The sequence below is a fragment of the Brassica napus genome, chromosome A2, assembly GCF_020379485.1.
Source record: "Brassica napus cultivar Da-Ae chromosome A2, Da-Ae, whole genome shotgun sequence".
Classification (NCBI taxonomy): Eukaryota; Viridiplantae; Streptophyta; class Magnoliopsida; order Brassicales; family Brassicaceae; genus Brassica; species Brassica napus.
The window spans coordinates 8,616,991-8,633,042 of NC_063435.1; the positions used below are offsets into that span (position 1 = coordinate 8,616,991).

The following is a 16,052-nucleotide window of genomic DNA, read 5'->3' on the forward strand; positions in this document are numbered from 1 at the left end:
TATTTAAACATGCCAGAGTAGTTCAAATGAAAACGCTTTGTGGTTACAGGGAGACTACTCTCATAAGATCAAATAATCATCTAAAACAGACCAAAGAAGTATACTCTTTTAACCAGATAGCAACAAAGTGGTAGAAACCTAGAAAGAAATCACTACACTTTGGTGAAAAAGATCCACACAAAAAAGGCTCCTACGATAACTAGAGATAAAAAGCAAACACTAACATTGTCAACAGATTATAACATCATATGCGAACTACACCCTGGTCAAAGATGGGGGCTACGTCGTCAGGAAAGTCCAGAGCTTCTTACTAATGGAGACTTTCCCTGGATGTTCTGATTCCGATTCATCTTCTTCACCATCATACTCGTTTCCAGAGTCAGCCCTTTGAGGTGTTTTGTTCACATCTTCTTCACTCATTGCTCCACTCTCACCTATTCTTTTGGGCGAACCAGCATCTGTATCCTCAAAGTCTGCCATGGCTTCACGCTGTTGAAACAGATTGAAATAAACAGATAAGTCAAGAAAGAGAAATCAAAAGAAAAGGGGAAAAAAAAACGAGGTGAAGCTTTAGTTGTTTGTGAGAGCATTTTACCTCCACCACATTCGTGCTTACTCCATTATCGCTAAGAGCAACGCCTACTGATGCTGTAGTGGTTTGAGTACAGTAAATACCATCGTCTTGTTGCACTCCACCAGTAGTCTCTTCATTCTTCTTACCAAGTGCGGTTTTTCCAGCCACCCTAATAACCCAAATGTCAAAACAATTAATGATTAGACTGAACAAAAAAGAAGAATAAGATTTGAAAGTAAATGAGATTTGAAGTAACCTTGTAGATCGCCGGAGATTATATCTTTGTCCCACAACTTGTTGTTGTTGCTCTGATGCAACCTTTTGCCGCCTCTTCCCACGCTGACGTTCTCCTCCGGTGACACTATCTGATTTTCCATCACTCTCGTTACCATCCTGCTCAGTAGTACAAGTTCTCAAAGAACCCATACGTCCACGTTTCCGTCCGTTCTTTGAAGCTCCTTTATCAGAACGACCAGGTTCGCCCGTTCCTTCAGCATTGTCCTCAACATTTTCTGTTGAATCAACGGGCTCACTGAGTTCTATAGATTCTCCATAGATAGCTTTGGCATCTTCAACAACAGCTTTGACAGAACGTGTTCTTCTGACTCTGGTTTTCCCTCTCATGCGTAATTGATCATCACCATTTGGATTAGACAAAGAATCTGCATCAACTTCTTGAGCCTTGCTGTTGATGTTGCTTTGATCACCGTCTGAGTTTGCATTGGCGACTTCAACTTCTCTTGTGAGGCTTTCACATTGGACCTGAAGCATAGTTGATGGCCCACTGTTCGCGTTAGCTAGCTCAGTAGACTCAGGTTCCTGGTCAGCAAAATTTAGAGCAACAGAGGCTTCTCCCATTTTTATTGGGGACAACTTAAGAATCTTTGAAGTACATTTCCGGAGCCATGACACTGTCCCACCAGGAACTGTCAATCCTAAGGAGGTAGCAGTTGGCGATATATCCCTCATCTCCTGCTGTGGTGCTTCGTTCTCAACCAGTTTTGACAAATTAGGCATTTCCAGGTTGTCAATGTCAGGAAGTGTAAGCTCTGAAAGCAGTTCACCGCAGTGATTGCAGTTCCTATTACTTTCCATGGAAGAAAGGAAACGGTTTCTCTCGCTAATAAATTGCTCCCGTTGCTCCTTCAGTTTCTTGGTTAAGGCAACAAGATCATCAACATCTTTCCGGATTTCTGTCTGCTGCTCTTCAAGATGTTTCTTGCTAGCATCAGTTTCTAGCTTTTCTATCTCTATTCTCTGTCTATCGATCTGCACATCCGTCAATTCTCTTCTTGCTAGGTCCCTTAGGTAATTAATGTTGCTCAGTTCCTTCTCTCTCTCTTCCTCAAACAATTTCTCTTTGGCTTGCAACTCCCTTTCTCTTTCTTCCAGTTTACTCTGCATATCAGCCTCGAGTTTCCTTTTGAGCATTTCAATATCGTGAAGCAGCTGACTTCTTTCGCTCTCAGCTTTCTTATAGATCACTGAACGCTCATGCTCCATAGTAGCTGCAAATGAAGCTTTTGCCACTTCAAGTGTTTCTAGCTCCCTTTTCATGTTGTCATCTGCTGCTTGATGTTCCTTTTTTAACCTCTCTTCTTCCAAGTGATTGTTTCTCTCTAGTTTTGCTTTCTCATCAGTTATATTCTTTAGTTCGGACTCGATCTCAGCTTTCCTCTCGTCAAGTTCTTCCCATTCTTTCTCAAAACATTCCCTTTGAGCCTTCAGATCCTCTACCTCTTTCGAAAGCAGCTCCTGCTGAGACCTGCACTTTTCTATTTGCTCCTTTAATTCGGTTTGCAGACGAAGATACCCAGACCTTTCTTCCTCAGTAACTCTAAGCTCTTCTTTCTCTTTACGAATCTCTGATAGTTGTACTTCATTTTCAGCCTTTATTTTCTCCACCTCAGCTATAAGATTGAGTATATTTTCTTTATCCTCGGCCAGTTTTCTCTTCTCAGTTTCCAATGCCTTCTCCTCGCTTTTCAAGGCTTTCTCTCTGCCCTTTATGCCTTTCAGTCTTGCTTCAAAATCTTTTTCCTTTTCTTTATGCTTCTCCAGCTTCCTATCTAATGCCTGTTCACGTTTAGCAACCTTTTCCTCCATGTGCTTCCACTCAGCCGCCCTCTTTTCCACCTCAGCAACCTTACTCCTCAAGCTGTCATCAATAGATTTTCTTTTCTGCTCCATTTCCAACTCAAACTCACGCTGTGTTGCCTCCAACTTAGCTTGCTGTTCATGAATTAGTTGCTGAACTTCAACCTGTCAATTAGCCAAAATAAAACAACTAGCACAGTCAAAAATCAGAATGATATCAACCTTTTCAAATATAAAACAGTCTACTAATACAGAGAGATATTTCTATATTTATTTAGAGAGAGAGAGAGTGTGTGTGTGTGAGAGAGAGAGAGAGAGAGAGCGCATGCCTTTTCTCTGGCATCCAGTTTCTCTTGCATAGATAGTAGCTCTCGCTCTTTTGTCTCTAAGGATTTCTTCAGCACATCCGTTTCCTACATCCAGAAAAAGTATGTAAATGGACAAGATTCCAACCACTTTAAATAATAAAAGAATACTACAAGGAAAAGCGAGCTGCTTACTTGCTCCTTTAAAGTAAGAGCTTTTATTCTTGAGGTGATATCGTCTTCTTTTTTCTTCAAGGCAAGGTTATCAGCATCAATCTTCTTTTGAGCCTCTTCAAGTTCTTTTCCCTTTTGCTTGACAATCTTGTCGCTTTCAGTTGCCCTATCCTCTCTCTGCTTCACAATCATTTGAGATTTAGCAACTCTTTCTTCTCCTTCTTGCAACTTTCTTTCCCATTCACGCAAGTCCTCCCTCTGCTTTGACAAGGTTGCCTCATCTGCTTCTCGTCTGAGGAAAGAAAAAGCAAAACACGTTGAACCAACGAGTCATCATCTCCTAATAATAATCAAAGCATAAAGGATACGTACTCAGCAATGTAGGCAAACCGCTCTCTTTGAAGAGAACTTTCTCGAGCTTCCACCTCCTTGGACTTCCTCTCCACCTCTGAACTCTTCCTACTAACTTCAGCAAGTCTTGCATCAACAGCACGCAGCTTTGCCTCCACTTCCAGAGACTTCTCTTCAACACTTCTGACCAATGCATCTGCCTCAGTCAACTTTGAGACAGCTGTAAATTTGATCTCTGCGTTTTCAGAGCGTAACTCCCGCAGAGCCTTCTCCAGCTGCATCAATTTTGTAAAAGTGACCCAATTAGAATAATCATACTCGAACTATGTAAAATATAAAAGATCTGTGCGAACGAATCTGCCTGAAGTATTTGGTATAATTGTATCTGTACTATCTCAAAAAAATAAATACAATCATTACAGAGAAAGTTGGGGACTCTTACATCAAGTGCACATTGCTTCTCAACCCCCAGAGCTTTCTTCAAACCCTCTTCCCTCTTCTCAACATCTGCCATAGCAACCAGATGCGCATTGCGTTCTCTCCTAAGACACTCGTTCGCATCTTCAAATTCTAGTTGAAGCTCTTCGTATCTAGAACCCCACTCCTTTTTCTCGAGCAGAAGAAGACCCATACTGTGTTGATACTCAAAAAGCTGCTTCAGCAGAAAAACAAATCAGCTAAGTAAAAATCAAATAGAAGCACTAATAGTAACAGTAAGAACTATTGAAATGAAACTTCACGTCCATAACTGCAGGTGAAATCTATAAAAAGCCACAACGTTGGTTACAAAGTCAACATAGTGCCACGTGCGTTGCAATTATGAGACACAAATCTATTACAGGAAACCCAACATACCAAAGAGGAAAGTAACGAACCAAAGAACACAGATTAGAATTAAAAAAAGCCCACCTCTTTTTGAAGCTCAGAGAGCAATCTTCTAGGATCGTCTTCGTACTGGATCTCACTGACCCGACCCGTAACAGCGGTCACCATGTCTGGACCTTTAGCTGGAGTGGTAGACCAACGTTGCCAGACCTTGAGAGGCGTGGACGACATCTTTCCCAATTTCTCAGAAACAAATAAAGACCATGACTTTCTCTCACCCAACCACCTGAATTACGAAAATGAACGATCTTCTCTAACTTCACTCTCTCTCTGAAGAAGAAAAGGCTTATCCTTTTTTGTTTTAGACGGCCCCGGACTTAAACGGAGTTCCTAAATTCCGGTACTGAAACTGGTTTGAAGTCCGACAACGTCTCTAAGCAACTTCTCATTCTCTCTCCTCTCTTCTCTTCTCTGTGGCTCGCGCGAATCATTTCTTTCTGTTTTTTTTTTCACTTTATATTTATAAATGTGGACCCCTAGTTTTCTCTTTTTTTACATTTTTGGGCGCATTCTTAGCTATTTGCTCAAAGGTTCCCTAAGGGTAAATTTGGAATTTTAGATTTACAACGGTTATGAGCTGCCTGCAAGTGTGCTACTTTTCTGCTCAAGACGAAACTACCCCTGATCATGAAGAGTGATTTTTAGACTGCGACTCTGAGTGAGGTTATTTTTAAAGTTTTTCTCATTGTTAAAAATAAAAGAGAAAAAGACTAGTATAGCACCAAACCAAGTTTTTGTTCCCAAAGTAGCACTTAAAGCTCAAAGTCACAAAAATAGGTTTCATTAAAGAAGTAAATATACACTTATATTCCTTGAGTTAATTAATCCAAACCTTAGGGTTTAGAGTTAAGGGGTGGGGTTTTGGAATTAGGGTTTAAAATTTTATAAAAAATAAATACTAAAATAAAAAATAAAAATTTTAAAAACAGTTTCAAAAAGTATTTTTAAATTATAAAAGGAAAATTCCAAAAAAAAAAATTAAAAAAAACATTTTCAAAAAAAAAATTATAAAAATTTCGAATCTGAAAACATATAATCTGAACTATAAAAAAAAATTCTTTTTTTTTAATCTTTTTTTTTAATTTTTTAATTTTATTTTATTTTATTTATTTTTATTTATTTTTATTTGTTTATTTAATTTTAAACCAAGGATATTAGAGATATTTTACCCTTTAATAAATGTCATTTTTGTGACTTTCTCCTTCTAATGCTATTTTTGAGACATAATCTTCAAAAGGTGCTATTATTGACAATTGCCCAAAATAAAATCGGATAATTTAGTTATTGTATGATATACTTACCATAAAGGAAAAATATATCAAGATCTGCAGTTGGAGATGGATAATTCGAAGAAAAATAAATAAAGAAATTTAAAAATAATTTCAGTTACAAAAAAAAAAATGTAAAAGCCAAATGTGCCTTTTCAACTCTGGCTCTAAAATGAAGCCAACGTGGCTCAGAGCTGTGCTGTATTGACACAACGCAAGCAAGTATATGTTCTGTCTCCACGTGACATCCATCATTGTGACTGTGCGTGCCTTTGCAACTCTGGTATTTTTGTGTTTACGTATAATTGGTTTTGTCCTTAATTTTGGTTTACAAGTTCCATGTGAGAGTGTACAAGTTCCAGCTGAACAAACTAAGTTTCTTTACGTTTCCTCCTAAGACATCACCGGTTATGAGGTCCTGGTTTAGTGGTAACTGGGTCATCATATTAAGAGAGAAATTATACATTTTTAATCATAACTTCCATTCAGTTATGGTCTCAACGTAAGCATGAGAAGAGTTAAGTAGAAGAAACATGAATAGAAAATGGAAGAAATATATCACATAAACATTTTTGTTCAGCAGATAATATAATAGAATTTTGATTATGAGGTCCGGGTGAGTCTTCAATTTGTTGGAATCAGCATAGTAGAATTAATCGAACATATTCATTGCCCAGTTTCATCTGATTTCAAACTTAAGGTCAAGAGAGAATAGAAGTCATACACTTGGATTCATTATCAATCAAAAGCTAAAATGACGGGAACATCCAACAAAACCCACCCATGAGGGGGCGGGCCTTACATGAAACTTGGGGCAACGGGGCCCTTTGAGATGCCAAGACGAACTTCCATCCCGTGGTGGAAGTCTACGGGCTTGAATATCTCCGAGTCACGAGGATCTGCAAGGGATACAAACAAACACAAGTTTCAGACAATCTGATATCCAATTTTAAAACCAATGCCACGTTTAGACCCCTTTCATTACTTAATCTGACCAATCAATAATGGCATCTTGCGAGTATCAAAGTATAGATTTTCATCTAATAGTGTTCTGTTAGTGCATAATGAGATACCATCAAATAGGATATCTACTGATCTAGAGAAGTGAATGTAGCGTTGAGAAACATGCAATGCAATAGGATAGGAGTAAAGGACAAATACCATTCAAGTAATCCTCAAAACCAAAGTTATCAATGGCTCCTGTGTAGACTTCTAACCCGAGCATTGACGATGGAATTGGCCCAGGAGGTCTTTGAAACCTAACAGAGAGAAAAATAAGGATAGAATGAGAAAAGTGCAATCAAACATTGTTCTTCCGACACAAGCAGATCATACAGCAAAGAGTTAACACCTTATCTAACTTTAAACCAAAAACTAGCTTCCCAATGGTCACACACATAACAGAATCTTTATGTACAAACTATTAGCAATCTGATCTAGTCATAGAGAGACCTATCAGTGTTCTAGTATGTTACCGTGAGAGAATTTGCCTGTCCATATCCATCTTCAAAGGAAGTGCAGACCCGTAGGTGTGCCCAATGATCGTCCTCTTCGTCGCCTCGTGCGATCTCTTTCCCTGAAACCCAAAACAAAGTAACTGTTGATCCACAAAAGAACCCTAATTTTGCAGCCATTGAGAGCTCTAGTGAGATTGAAACAGCAAACATGAGAAGAAGTAAGCTAATCGAGCACACTTTTAAGTTCCTTTCTTAGCTAATCTCCCGAGAGACAAACAGATTTGATTCGATAAACTCGATTTAGGGGGGGAAAGATTACAGATTCGTAAGAGGATTCGAGTGGGTGAGATCCGACGATGTCGCTCTTCACGCCGTTGAGACCGAATCGAAGAGCGTCTCTCTTGACACCGCCGATCTCATGAGCTATCTTCTTCGGAGACTCCATTGCTTTTCTTCTGCCGAGATCTTTCTTCGTCTAGCTTCCTCTGCGGGCAAGCAAGACTGTCTTATAATGGGCTCTCTCTCTTCAATTAGGGAGCCGGACTCTTGGCCCACTAATTTTGTATTTTGGCCCAAAAGAGAGAGAGATAACTCTTGTTCAGTTTCTTTTTTGAAACACAACTCTGGTTCAATTTTTTTCTTTTTTATCAACATTGTATTTTATTATCCATGAGTTAAAGAGTACACAGTACACAGGGCCGGGCCTGAGCACAAGCTCATCAAACATTAGCTTGAGGACCGATAGTGTTAAAAATAATTTAGGAACCAATTACATCAAATGTCTGACAGTTCAGATGGCAAAATTTGGTTGTTAATTATTTTAGGGTGCCGAGTTCGAAACGCATATACAGCAAATCCGCAATGATTTTTTATAGAAAGAGTTGTTGTATGGCCAAATAAATTTTAGTTGCTTCTGGGCCTACATATGTCAGGCCCGGCCCTGAGTACACACAGTATACATCAATCCATACGTGTTCACCATATAATACAAAAGATACACGTGTTAAAAAAGAGGCATGCAACTCAATTCCCAAGCTTCACCGGCAAATCTTCTCCTTTCCGGCAGCTTTTCGACTAACCAGTCACCGGTCTAAGCTTTCTTCTCTTTCTCAACACCTTGATTGAACCATGACTTGTACTCTTTTAACTCTCTCCTTCGCCATAACCGCTACTATAAAATGAAACTCTAGCCATCTCTGGTGATTTATCACAGGGAAGGACCCGATCAGATTTGAGGAGACCCTTTGTTAGACTATCTTCAACGCTGGAAGGTACCAACTCTGCTGAATCTCTCTAACAATGATCGAAGTCAAACCAACATCTTCATCTCCCTTTTCATCAGGGATACTAACCCAAAGCCAAAGACTTAAACTTCAAAGGGGTAAGATTTAGACCCATAGAAAAGAGATCTGAAGTTAACCCAAGAGGTAGAGATCTCAAGATACAGCATACGGGATGAGAATGAATTACGAAGGATGGATTAAAATCCGGACTTAGCCGGAAGAAAGACTTTATTTAGGTTCACCCAAGTTAGAAAAGGATGGGACTGATAATCAGCTCTGAACTTAGTTGAACTTTTCATCCCAAAATCGTCAACACGACAAAAGAAATCGCCAACGCGAATAGGAAATCGCCAACGCGAAATCGATCATAGATAAAAGCTATTCACAACCAAAAACAAAAGAAAAGGATGGTAACCGGCGGCAAGAGCCACCGGCTACCGCTTTCAACTATAATTAAGTAACCTGTTTTAGAGAGAGGTGGGAGAGAACTCGGAAGAGAACTTTTTTGATTTAACTCTGGTTCAATTAATATCTCAGTTTTCGTCTTTCATAAAGAAGCAAAATCTCTTTCTTTGGTAAGAGCAATCCCCACTGTCCATTGGACATGCGCTAAACATTTCATATTTTTATTACATATTTTGAACATTACCATTTCTAAAAAATGAAGTTGAGTTTGACGTAAATCTTCAACTTCATTTTTTATTCGATAGCTAAATTGTAAAGAAGTTAAAATAAATTTTGGTCAAATCAGTAAATTTTAACCCTAAATATTGGACGCAGTGGAGAGGTCCAGTCAAGGTCAGAGTAATAAAAAAATAATTAAAATAGTACCACAACGACACGCAGAAAAGATATTGTGTGAATATTAAAATCAGCTATTTGTGGGTGTTTATTTCATAGGATTGTCTGACAAATTTAATTTTATATAGTAAAGTTACTCTCACTTTTCAACCAAAATCTTCTGAGACAATCAGTTTCCAGGCATTTGCTTATTAAAATATTATAGATTATTCATAGATAACTTAACTAATTCAGCTAGCCAAGTCGAGATAAATTGCCAGTACACTTTTTACTTTCGTTGAAGTGTGGAAAAAAGCAAGAAAATGAAATGATTTTGAAGAATTGAAGAAGTAAGAAACGGAAGCTAATCCGAATATACGTTCAGTAAAAAAAACAAGAAACTGAAGCTAATCCGAATATCCGACCCAACTCTTCCACATATAGTTTTGGTAGTTTTCTCCTAACATATGTATGTACATAAATACTTTATATATAAGATAGAACCAACTCTATTCTCATTTTTTCCTTTCTACCAACTAAAAATCTTTTGTTTGCTTATGTATTCCTTCAAGAATCAAGATGGTATTATGTGCTTCAGAATGCTATTCGGATTTGAAATCTGAAGAAACGATGAACAATTTTCAAAGGTATCTATATCTCGCATGAGCTGCATGTATATCCTTGTCTAAATTTTAGAGAGCATTTCTTTCTTTGTTTTTAATTCGTTGCAAGAATTGGTTACTGACTATATACTTTATCTAAACGTCAACGCACAAAGCTTCAAGGTTGATTCGTTAAATATTTAGGAGAAAATGATACGTGGATCATCTAATATATATACTCAATTTTAAGTAGTTTTATTGGGTAAGAGTTTTCAACGAGGTTCGTAATGTTTAACTAATTTTTTTGTTCCAGTCCAGCGTATCGCTTTTGGAAGGGTACTTATACTTTCTATACATCCATATGTGTTAGCAAATGCTATATAGGTAGAGTTCCAAATAAGAAAATTAAATGTATATACAACTAAATTTATGCAAATAATAGATAATAAAAGGACTTGGTGGATACAACGCATACCTTCTTCTTTTTTTGTCTAAATGGTAAATGTCATTACTAAGTAATGTAGGTTTGGTACACGATTAATTTGACCACATTTTGCTTAAAAGCAGTCTGGTCTTTTTTAAAATGCATATCTATGAGAAGAAGGTACTATATAGTCTGTTAGACCATGTTTAACGGTACCTCTTGTGTGGGTTCTTAAGCCCAAACCCATTAAAAATATTTTTAAAAAATAAAAAGAAGTAAGAGGCGGGTGTCATGAAATCCTGCGGGAGAGGCGCCTCTTGCACTAACGCACTTCGTCTCTCTCTCTCTCCTTTACGTTACTCCAACTACACAACTACTTCTCTGTAATCATCTAAAATGGCTCCTGCTTTGAGTCGAAGCCTCTACACGACTCCTTTGACTTCACTTCCACTCACCCCGACCCGTCTCTCTCCTCTCAGAACCGCGTTTCTCCCTCGCGCCGGCAGTGGACTGAGAACCAGCGTTTCATGTAGCTGGAACCTCGAGAAGAGATGCAGCCGCTTCGCCGTGAAGTGCGACGCCGCCGTGGCGGAGAAGGAGACGGCTGAGGAAGGGTCCGGCGAGAAGTTCGAGTACCAAGCCAAAGTTCGTTCCTCTTCAAAAAAGTTTCGATTTTTATTTCTTGGTACTTCTCAATTTGGTGAAAGTTGGATAAGCTGAGGTTCTTGAGTGTGACAGAGCCTGCATTGCTTGGAGATGGTGGTGTGCTTGAGATTAGAATCAAGCCTGATCCTGATAACGGCACTATCACCATTACGTAACGATAAATACTCAAATTCTTTTCTAAGTTCAGTATTGACAATTTTTAAAATGATTACTTAAAGAGATTGGAGCAAGAGGCACTTCCCACAATTTTCTTAAGAACCCAAATTAAGAACTTTACCATTGGAGCCAAAAAATTAAGTGTTTCTTAACTACAACCTCTTAACTATCATTAATTATTAAAAAATTATTAAGAACCCAATTTCAACTCTTAGGGTTAATCATGCTCTTATTTTTTTCTGCAATTAAAGCTGATATATGTCAATTAATTGTTTCCTAAATCAGATTTAAGTTCATAAGTCTAGTTGTAGATAATCTAACTAGAAGTTAAATCAATAAAAGCTCGTTGACATCTTAAGTCAAATGAGTTTAACCTAATACTAGTTTTTAATGTAGAAGTTAATAGTCCCTTTTCCAAAGGTTTGATGATACTACACACCGTAGAAGTTAACTATCCTCTTTTCCAAACTCTAGACGCCATTAATATATACTTTCGATCTAGGAAAAAGCATATAGTATATCATCACAAACAATTCTTATCTGGGCAAGAGAATATAGTGTCAAAACTAAGTTCTATGTACCACATATTTGGATGGCCAAATCATAACCAAAGGCACGCTTCCACGGTTCACACACACTAGTGCTCAGTTTCATTTCAATTTTCCATATAACTCAATCAAACGTTTCATGTGTTTGTGTGGATATATACTCGTATAAGGGACCCTCAACATTCATCATCATGCATGTGTGATTATGTGGGTCATAATGGAAATTAGGGTTTGAGGAACGAACCTTATGTAGAGCTTTCTGTGAGATGATTAACTGTAAATTGATTAGTCTCAAGGACTGTTGTGTGTAGCACCTAATCGAATTATGAATCTTTAGTTGGACAAAGGCAGTTTGGTATAAGGGAAACATTCCTAAGCATGCTTTCACCTTTTGGGTTGCTCATCTCAACCGACTCCCAACTAGAGAAAGGACAGCAGGTTGGGGGCAAAACAACCCAAGTCTATGTTGTGTGTGCGGAGCTAGCTCAGAATCGAGAGACCATCTCTTCCTGCACTGCTCCTTCAGCGAAAGTGTCTGGAGAACTGTTCTTCACAGGTTTGGGAGACAACACCTTTTCTGTGATTGGTCTGAAATGGTTGCTTGTGTTAATCTTTTACCAACCGCTTGTGTTACACAACGATCACAATGTGTTACACACGAGTTCGAGAGAAAGAATAAGATAGACGTTTCAGGCTTATAAACTTTTCTGAAAATACTTTTGTATTATTGAGATTCGGTTATATGTTTACAACAGATGATTGATCTTTATATAGAGATCGAATCAATACAAGTATAAGAGACACAACTCTTTATACTAAAGGACACAACTTGAAGAGTTACAACTCTTTGTGTAATAACATAAATAACTAACTTATGTAAATGTATTAAGGAGAGATTAGATTATAGTTTAACACTCCTCCTTAATCATATCTCGACTTGACTCCAAGCTGCTTCCTTAGATCTTCAAATCTTGAACCGCCCAATGCCTTTGTGAGAATGTCTGCGAGTTGATCATCCCCTTTGCAATACTTCAGTTCAATGATTCCCTTTTGCTCAGCTTCCCTCACGAAATGGTACTTGATCTCTATGTGCTTCGTCCTTCTGTGTTGCACCGGATTCTTCCCAATTGCTATTGCTGATTTGTTGTCACATAAGATCGGAATGCCTCCTTCAAACTTCTGACCAAAGTCTTCAAATAGTCTTTGTAACCACACTGCTTGATTTGCTGCTGCACACACGGCTATGTACTCTGCCTCAGCCGTTGATTGCGCCACTGTTTGTTGCTTGCTTGACTGCCAACAAAACATGGCTGATCCAAGAGTAAACACATAACCTGAAGTGCTTTTCTTGTCTTCCTTAGAACCACCCCAATCGCTGTCTGTGTAGCCTACAAGTCTTGGTTCTTTCACGCTTGTGAAGTATACTCCAAAGTTTGATGTTCCTTTGACATATCTTAACACCCTCTTGGCTTCTTGGTAGTGCTTCATGCGAGGTGATGACATGTATCTTGAGAGATAGGCGCTTGCATACATCACATCAGGTCTTGATGCACACAAGTACAAAAGCCCTCCAATGATGCTTCTATACTTAGTCGGATCTCCATACTCCTTGTCATCCTCAACTCCTTTTCCTTGTGGTGTAAGTGGGTTGCTTACACTCTTGCTGTCTCGCATCCCAAACTTGTCTACAAGTTTGTTTGCATACTTTTCTTGTGAAAGAAATATGCCTCCATCGTCTTGAATTACTTCCATTCCAAGAAAGTAGTTCAACAATCCAAGATCCACCATCTCGAATTCTTTCTTCATGTTCTCCTTGAATGTGTTGATGCTCTGAATGTTGCTTCCTGTGATGATTATATCATCCACATATAGACTCACGATCAACACATCTCCTCCTTGCTTCTTGATGTATAAGGCCGCATCATTCATACTCCTCTCAAAACCGTTTTGAAGAAAGTATGAATCTATCCTTCCATACCATGCCCTTGGGGCTTGCTTTAAACCATATAAAGCTTTGTGTAGCCTTAACACTTTGTGTTCCTTCCCGTGTGTCACATACCCAGGCGGTTGTGTGACATACACTTCTTCCTTGAGGTCGCCATTGAGAAAGGCTGACTTCACATCCATCTGATACAATTGCCACTTCATCTGAGCCGCATAGGCAAGTATGGCTCGTATTGTATCATGTCTTGAGACAGGGCAAACGTCTCAAGGTAGTCAACACCATACTCTTGAGAGAACCCTCTTGCAACTAGCCGCGCCTTGTGCTTGATGTGATTGCTGTTTGCATCGGTCTTGATCTTGTAGATCCACTTCACACTTATCACATTCTTCTTCTTTGGCTTGTCCACTAGTTCCCACGTCTTGTTCTTCTCAATCATGGCTATCTCCTCATTCATTGCTTCTCTCCATTCCTTGGTACCACACGCTTCATCATAAGTGTATGGTTCTTCATTTGCATGAAGACAAGCTTCTATAGCTTGAGCCGCTTCATCAAGCTCTACTCTCGGTGCCCTTTCCATGATATCAACCATGGACCTGAACTTCCTTGGTGCCTCAGAAGTTTCTTCATCTCCACTACTAGTATCATGATCATCATTTTGAAAAGAAATAGGGCTGAAAGTACCTCCAAATTGTTCCTCAGGACTGGATGCACCTTCGGTTTGTTCCTCAGGACTGGATGCACCTTCGGTTTGATCCTCAGGCGAGTGAGAGTCTTCCATAGACAACTCCAATGTCTTCCTCACTTCTTCTTGCCTTTTCCAATCCCACTTCTTTCCTTCTTCAAACTCGACATCTCTTGATACTTCAATCTTCTCATTCTCCAAAATGAGAACTCTATAGCCTTTGGATTGGTTGCTATATCCAACAAAGACTCCACGCTTTGCCTTGACGTCTAGCTTCCTCCTCTTTTGATTTGGGATATGTATGTAGCATATGCTACCAAACATTCTCATGTGTGACACATCTGGCTTGTGTCCACACCACTTCTCTATAGGAGTGACATCTTCTTCTATTGCCTTTGATGGCAGACGGTTTTGAAGATATGAGGCAGTGTATACCGCTTCTGCCCATAACTTGAGCGGTAAGTCTTGTTCTGCCAACATCGATCTAGCCATCTCCACCAAGGTCCTATTCATGCGCTCCGCTGCACCATTTTGTTGCGTGAATAAGGCAAGGTGACTTGCTTATTGATTCCTTCTTCTTCACAGAACCGGTTGAATTCTCGTGAAGTGAACTCACCACCTCCATCTGATCTCAGTGTCTTGATGGTACAATCCGACTGCTTCTCCACCATTGCTTTGAACTTCTTGAACAGTGAGAATGTCTCTGACTTTTGCTTCATGAAGTATACCCAACACATGTGAGTATGATCATCCAAGAATAGCAAAAAGTATCGGCTTCCATCAACAGACTGGTGCTGCATCGGCCCACATACATCCGTATGTACAATCTCAAGCTTCTCTCTTGTCTTAGTTTGAGATTCCTTTGGGAAGCTTTTGCGTGATTGCTTTCCAAGTCTACACGCCTCACATGCTTCCTTCTTGACTTTAAACTTTGGTAATCCCTTTACCAAGTCTTTGTCTTGCATTTGTTGCAACCTTTTGTCGCCTACATGACCAAGTCTCTTGTGCCATGTCTCCATCTTTCCTTGCTCACTAGCGCTCAAGGCCTCTTCTACCTGAGCCGAACTCATCCTGATTCGATAGCTTTTGTGAGTCATTGGGATATCCATTATCCTCCTTCCTTTTGCATCATCTATGATGCATCTCTTCTCTTGGAAACTCACCCGGTATCCGCTTGAAACAATTTGTGGAACACTCAACAAATTTTTCGCCAAACCCGGAACCAAGAATACATTTCTGATGGTCTTCTTGCCACCTTTAGTCATGACGGTAATGTCTCCTTTACCGGCTGTCATGACTGTGCTTCCATTTCCAATCTTTATTGGAACCTTGATACTCCTATCAAGCTTTGAGAAGTAACTCTCCTCCTTTGTCATATGATTAGTTGCTCCACTGTCTACTAACCAGACATCTTCCATCACTGTTGTTGCTGCTTCGCTCGCACTGAACAACATGTGATCTTCATTTGAATCTTCTTCGAGACTCACATGTGCCTTCTCTTTCTTCTTTGAGTAGCACTGATTTGCAAAGTGGCCTAACTTGCCACAATTGTAACACTCCTTGTTACTTCTGTGATCCTTCTTTGGATCTTCCTTCTTCTGTTTCCTCCAACACTCGCTCTCATTGTGGTTGTTTCTCTTGCAGAAACCGCACCACTTCTTGCCTCCTTGGCGCTTTGAGTTGTCTTGTGTAACACCAGAATTTTTGTGTTTAACACGAGCATCGAATGCTCCTTCACTGGTGCTTTCTTCTCTTGCAGCCAGCCTTGCTTCATGAGCCTTCAAAATCCCGATCAACTCTGTCATCTTTGTTGAAGTCAAATCGCTTGTTTGCTCCAACACACTGACTATGCTAT

General features: G+C 39.3%; 3 protein-coding genes across 3 annotated transcripts; 1 reads left to right on the top strand and 2 right to left on the bottom strand.

The window, feature by feature from the left end:
* Positions 1–63: 63 nt before the first annotated feature.
* Positions 64–4,821, bottom strand: LOC106391961 (protein CROWDED NUCLEI 1). The gene is made up of 8 exons (XM_013832718.3): positions 4,411–4,821; positions 3,944–4,153; positions 3,523–3,776; positions 3,172–3,442; positions 3,001–3,084; positions 831–2,836; positions 596–743; positions 64–489 (listed from the first exon to the last, which is right to left on the bottom strand). The coding sequence occupies exons 1-8, from the start codon at positions 4,555–4,557 to the stop codon at positions 280–282; spliced, it is 3,330 nt and encodes a 1,109-aa protein (XP_013688172.2). The 5' UTR covers positions 4,558–4,821; the 3' UTR covers positions 64–279.
* Positions 4,822–6,298: 1,477 nt separating this feature from the next.
* On the bottom strand, positions 6,299–7,652 carry LOC106391971 (cyclin-B1-2-like). The gene is made up of 4 exons (XM_048755177.1): positions 7,431–7,652; positions 7,130–7,230; positions 6,816–6,913; positions 6,299–6,553 (listed from the first exon to the last, which is right to left on the bottom strand). Exons 1-4 carry the CDS (start codon positions 7,554–7,556, stop codon positions 6,453–6,455), a joined length of 426 nt encoding a protein of 141 aa, XP_048611134.1. The 5' UTR covers positions 7,557–7,652; the 3' UTR covers positions 6,299–6,452.
* A 2,944-nt stretch (positions 7,653–10,596) lies between these two features.
* On the top strand, positions 10,597–11,021 carry LOC106409465 (heat shock protein 90-5, chloroplastic-like). The gene is made up of 2 exons (XM_013850101.2): positions 10,597–10,845; positions 10,908–11,021. The coding sequence occupies exons 1-2, from the start codon at positions 10,597–10,599 to the stop codon at positions 11,019–11,021; spliced, it is 363 nt and encodes a 120-aa protein (XP_013705555.2).
* Positions 11,022–16,052: the final 5,031 nt, after the last annotated feature.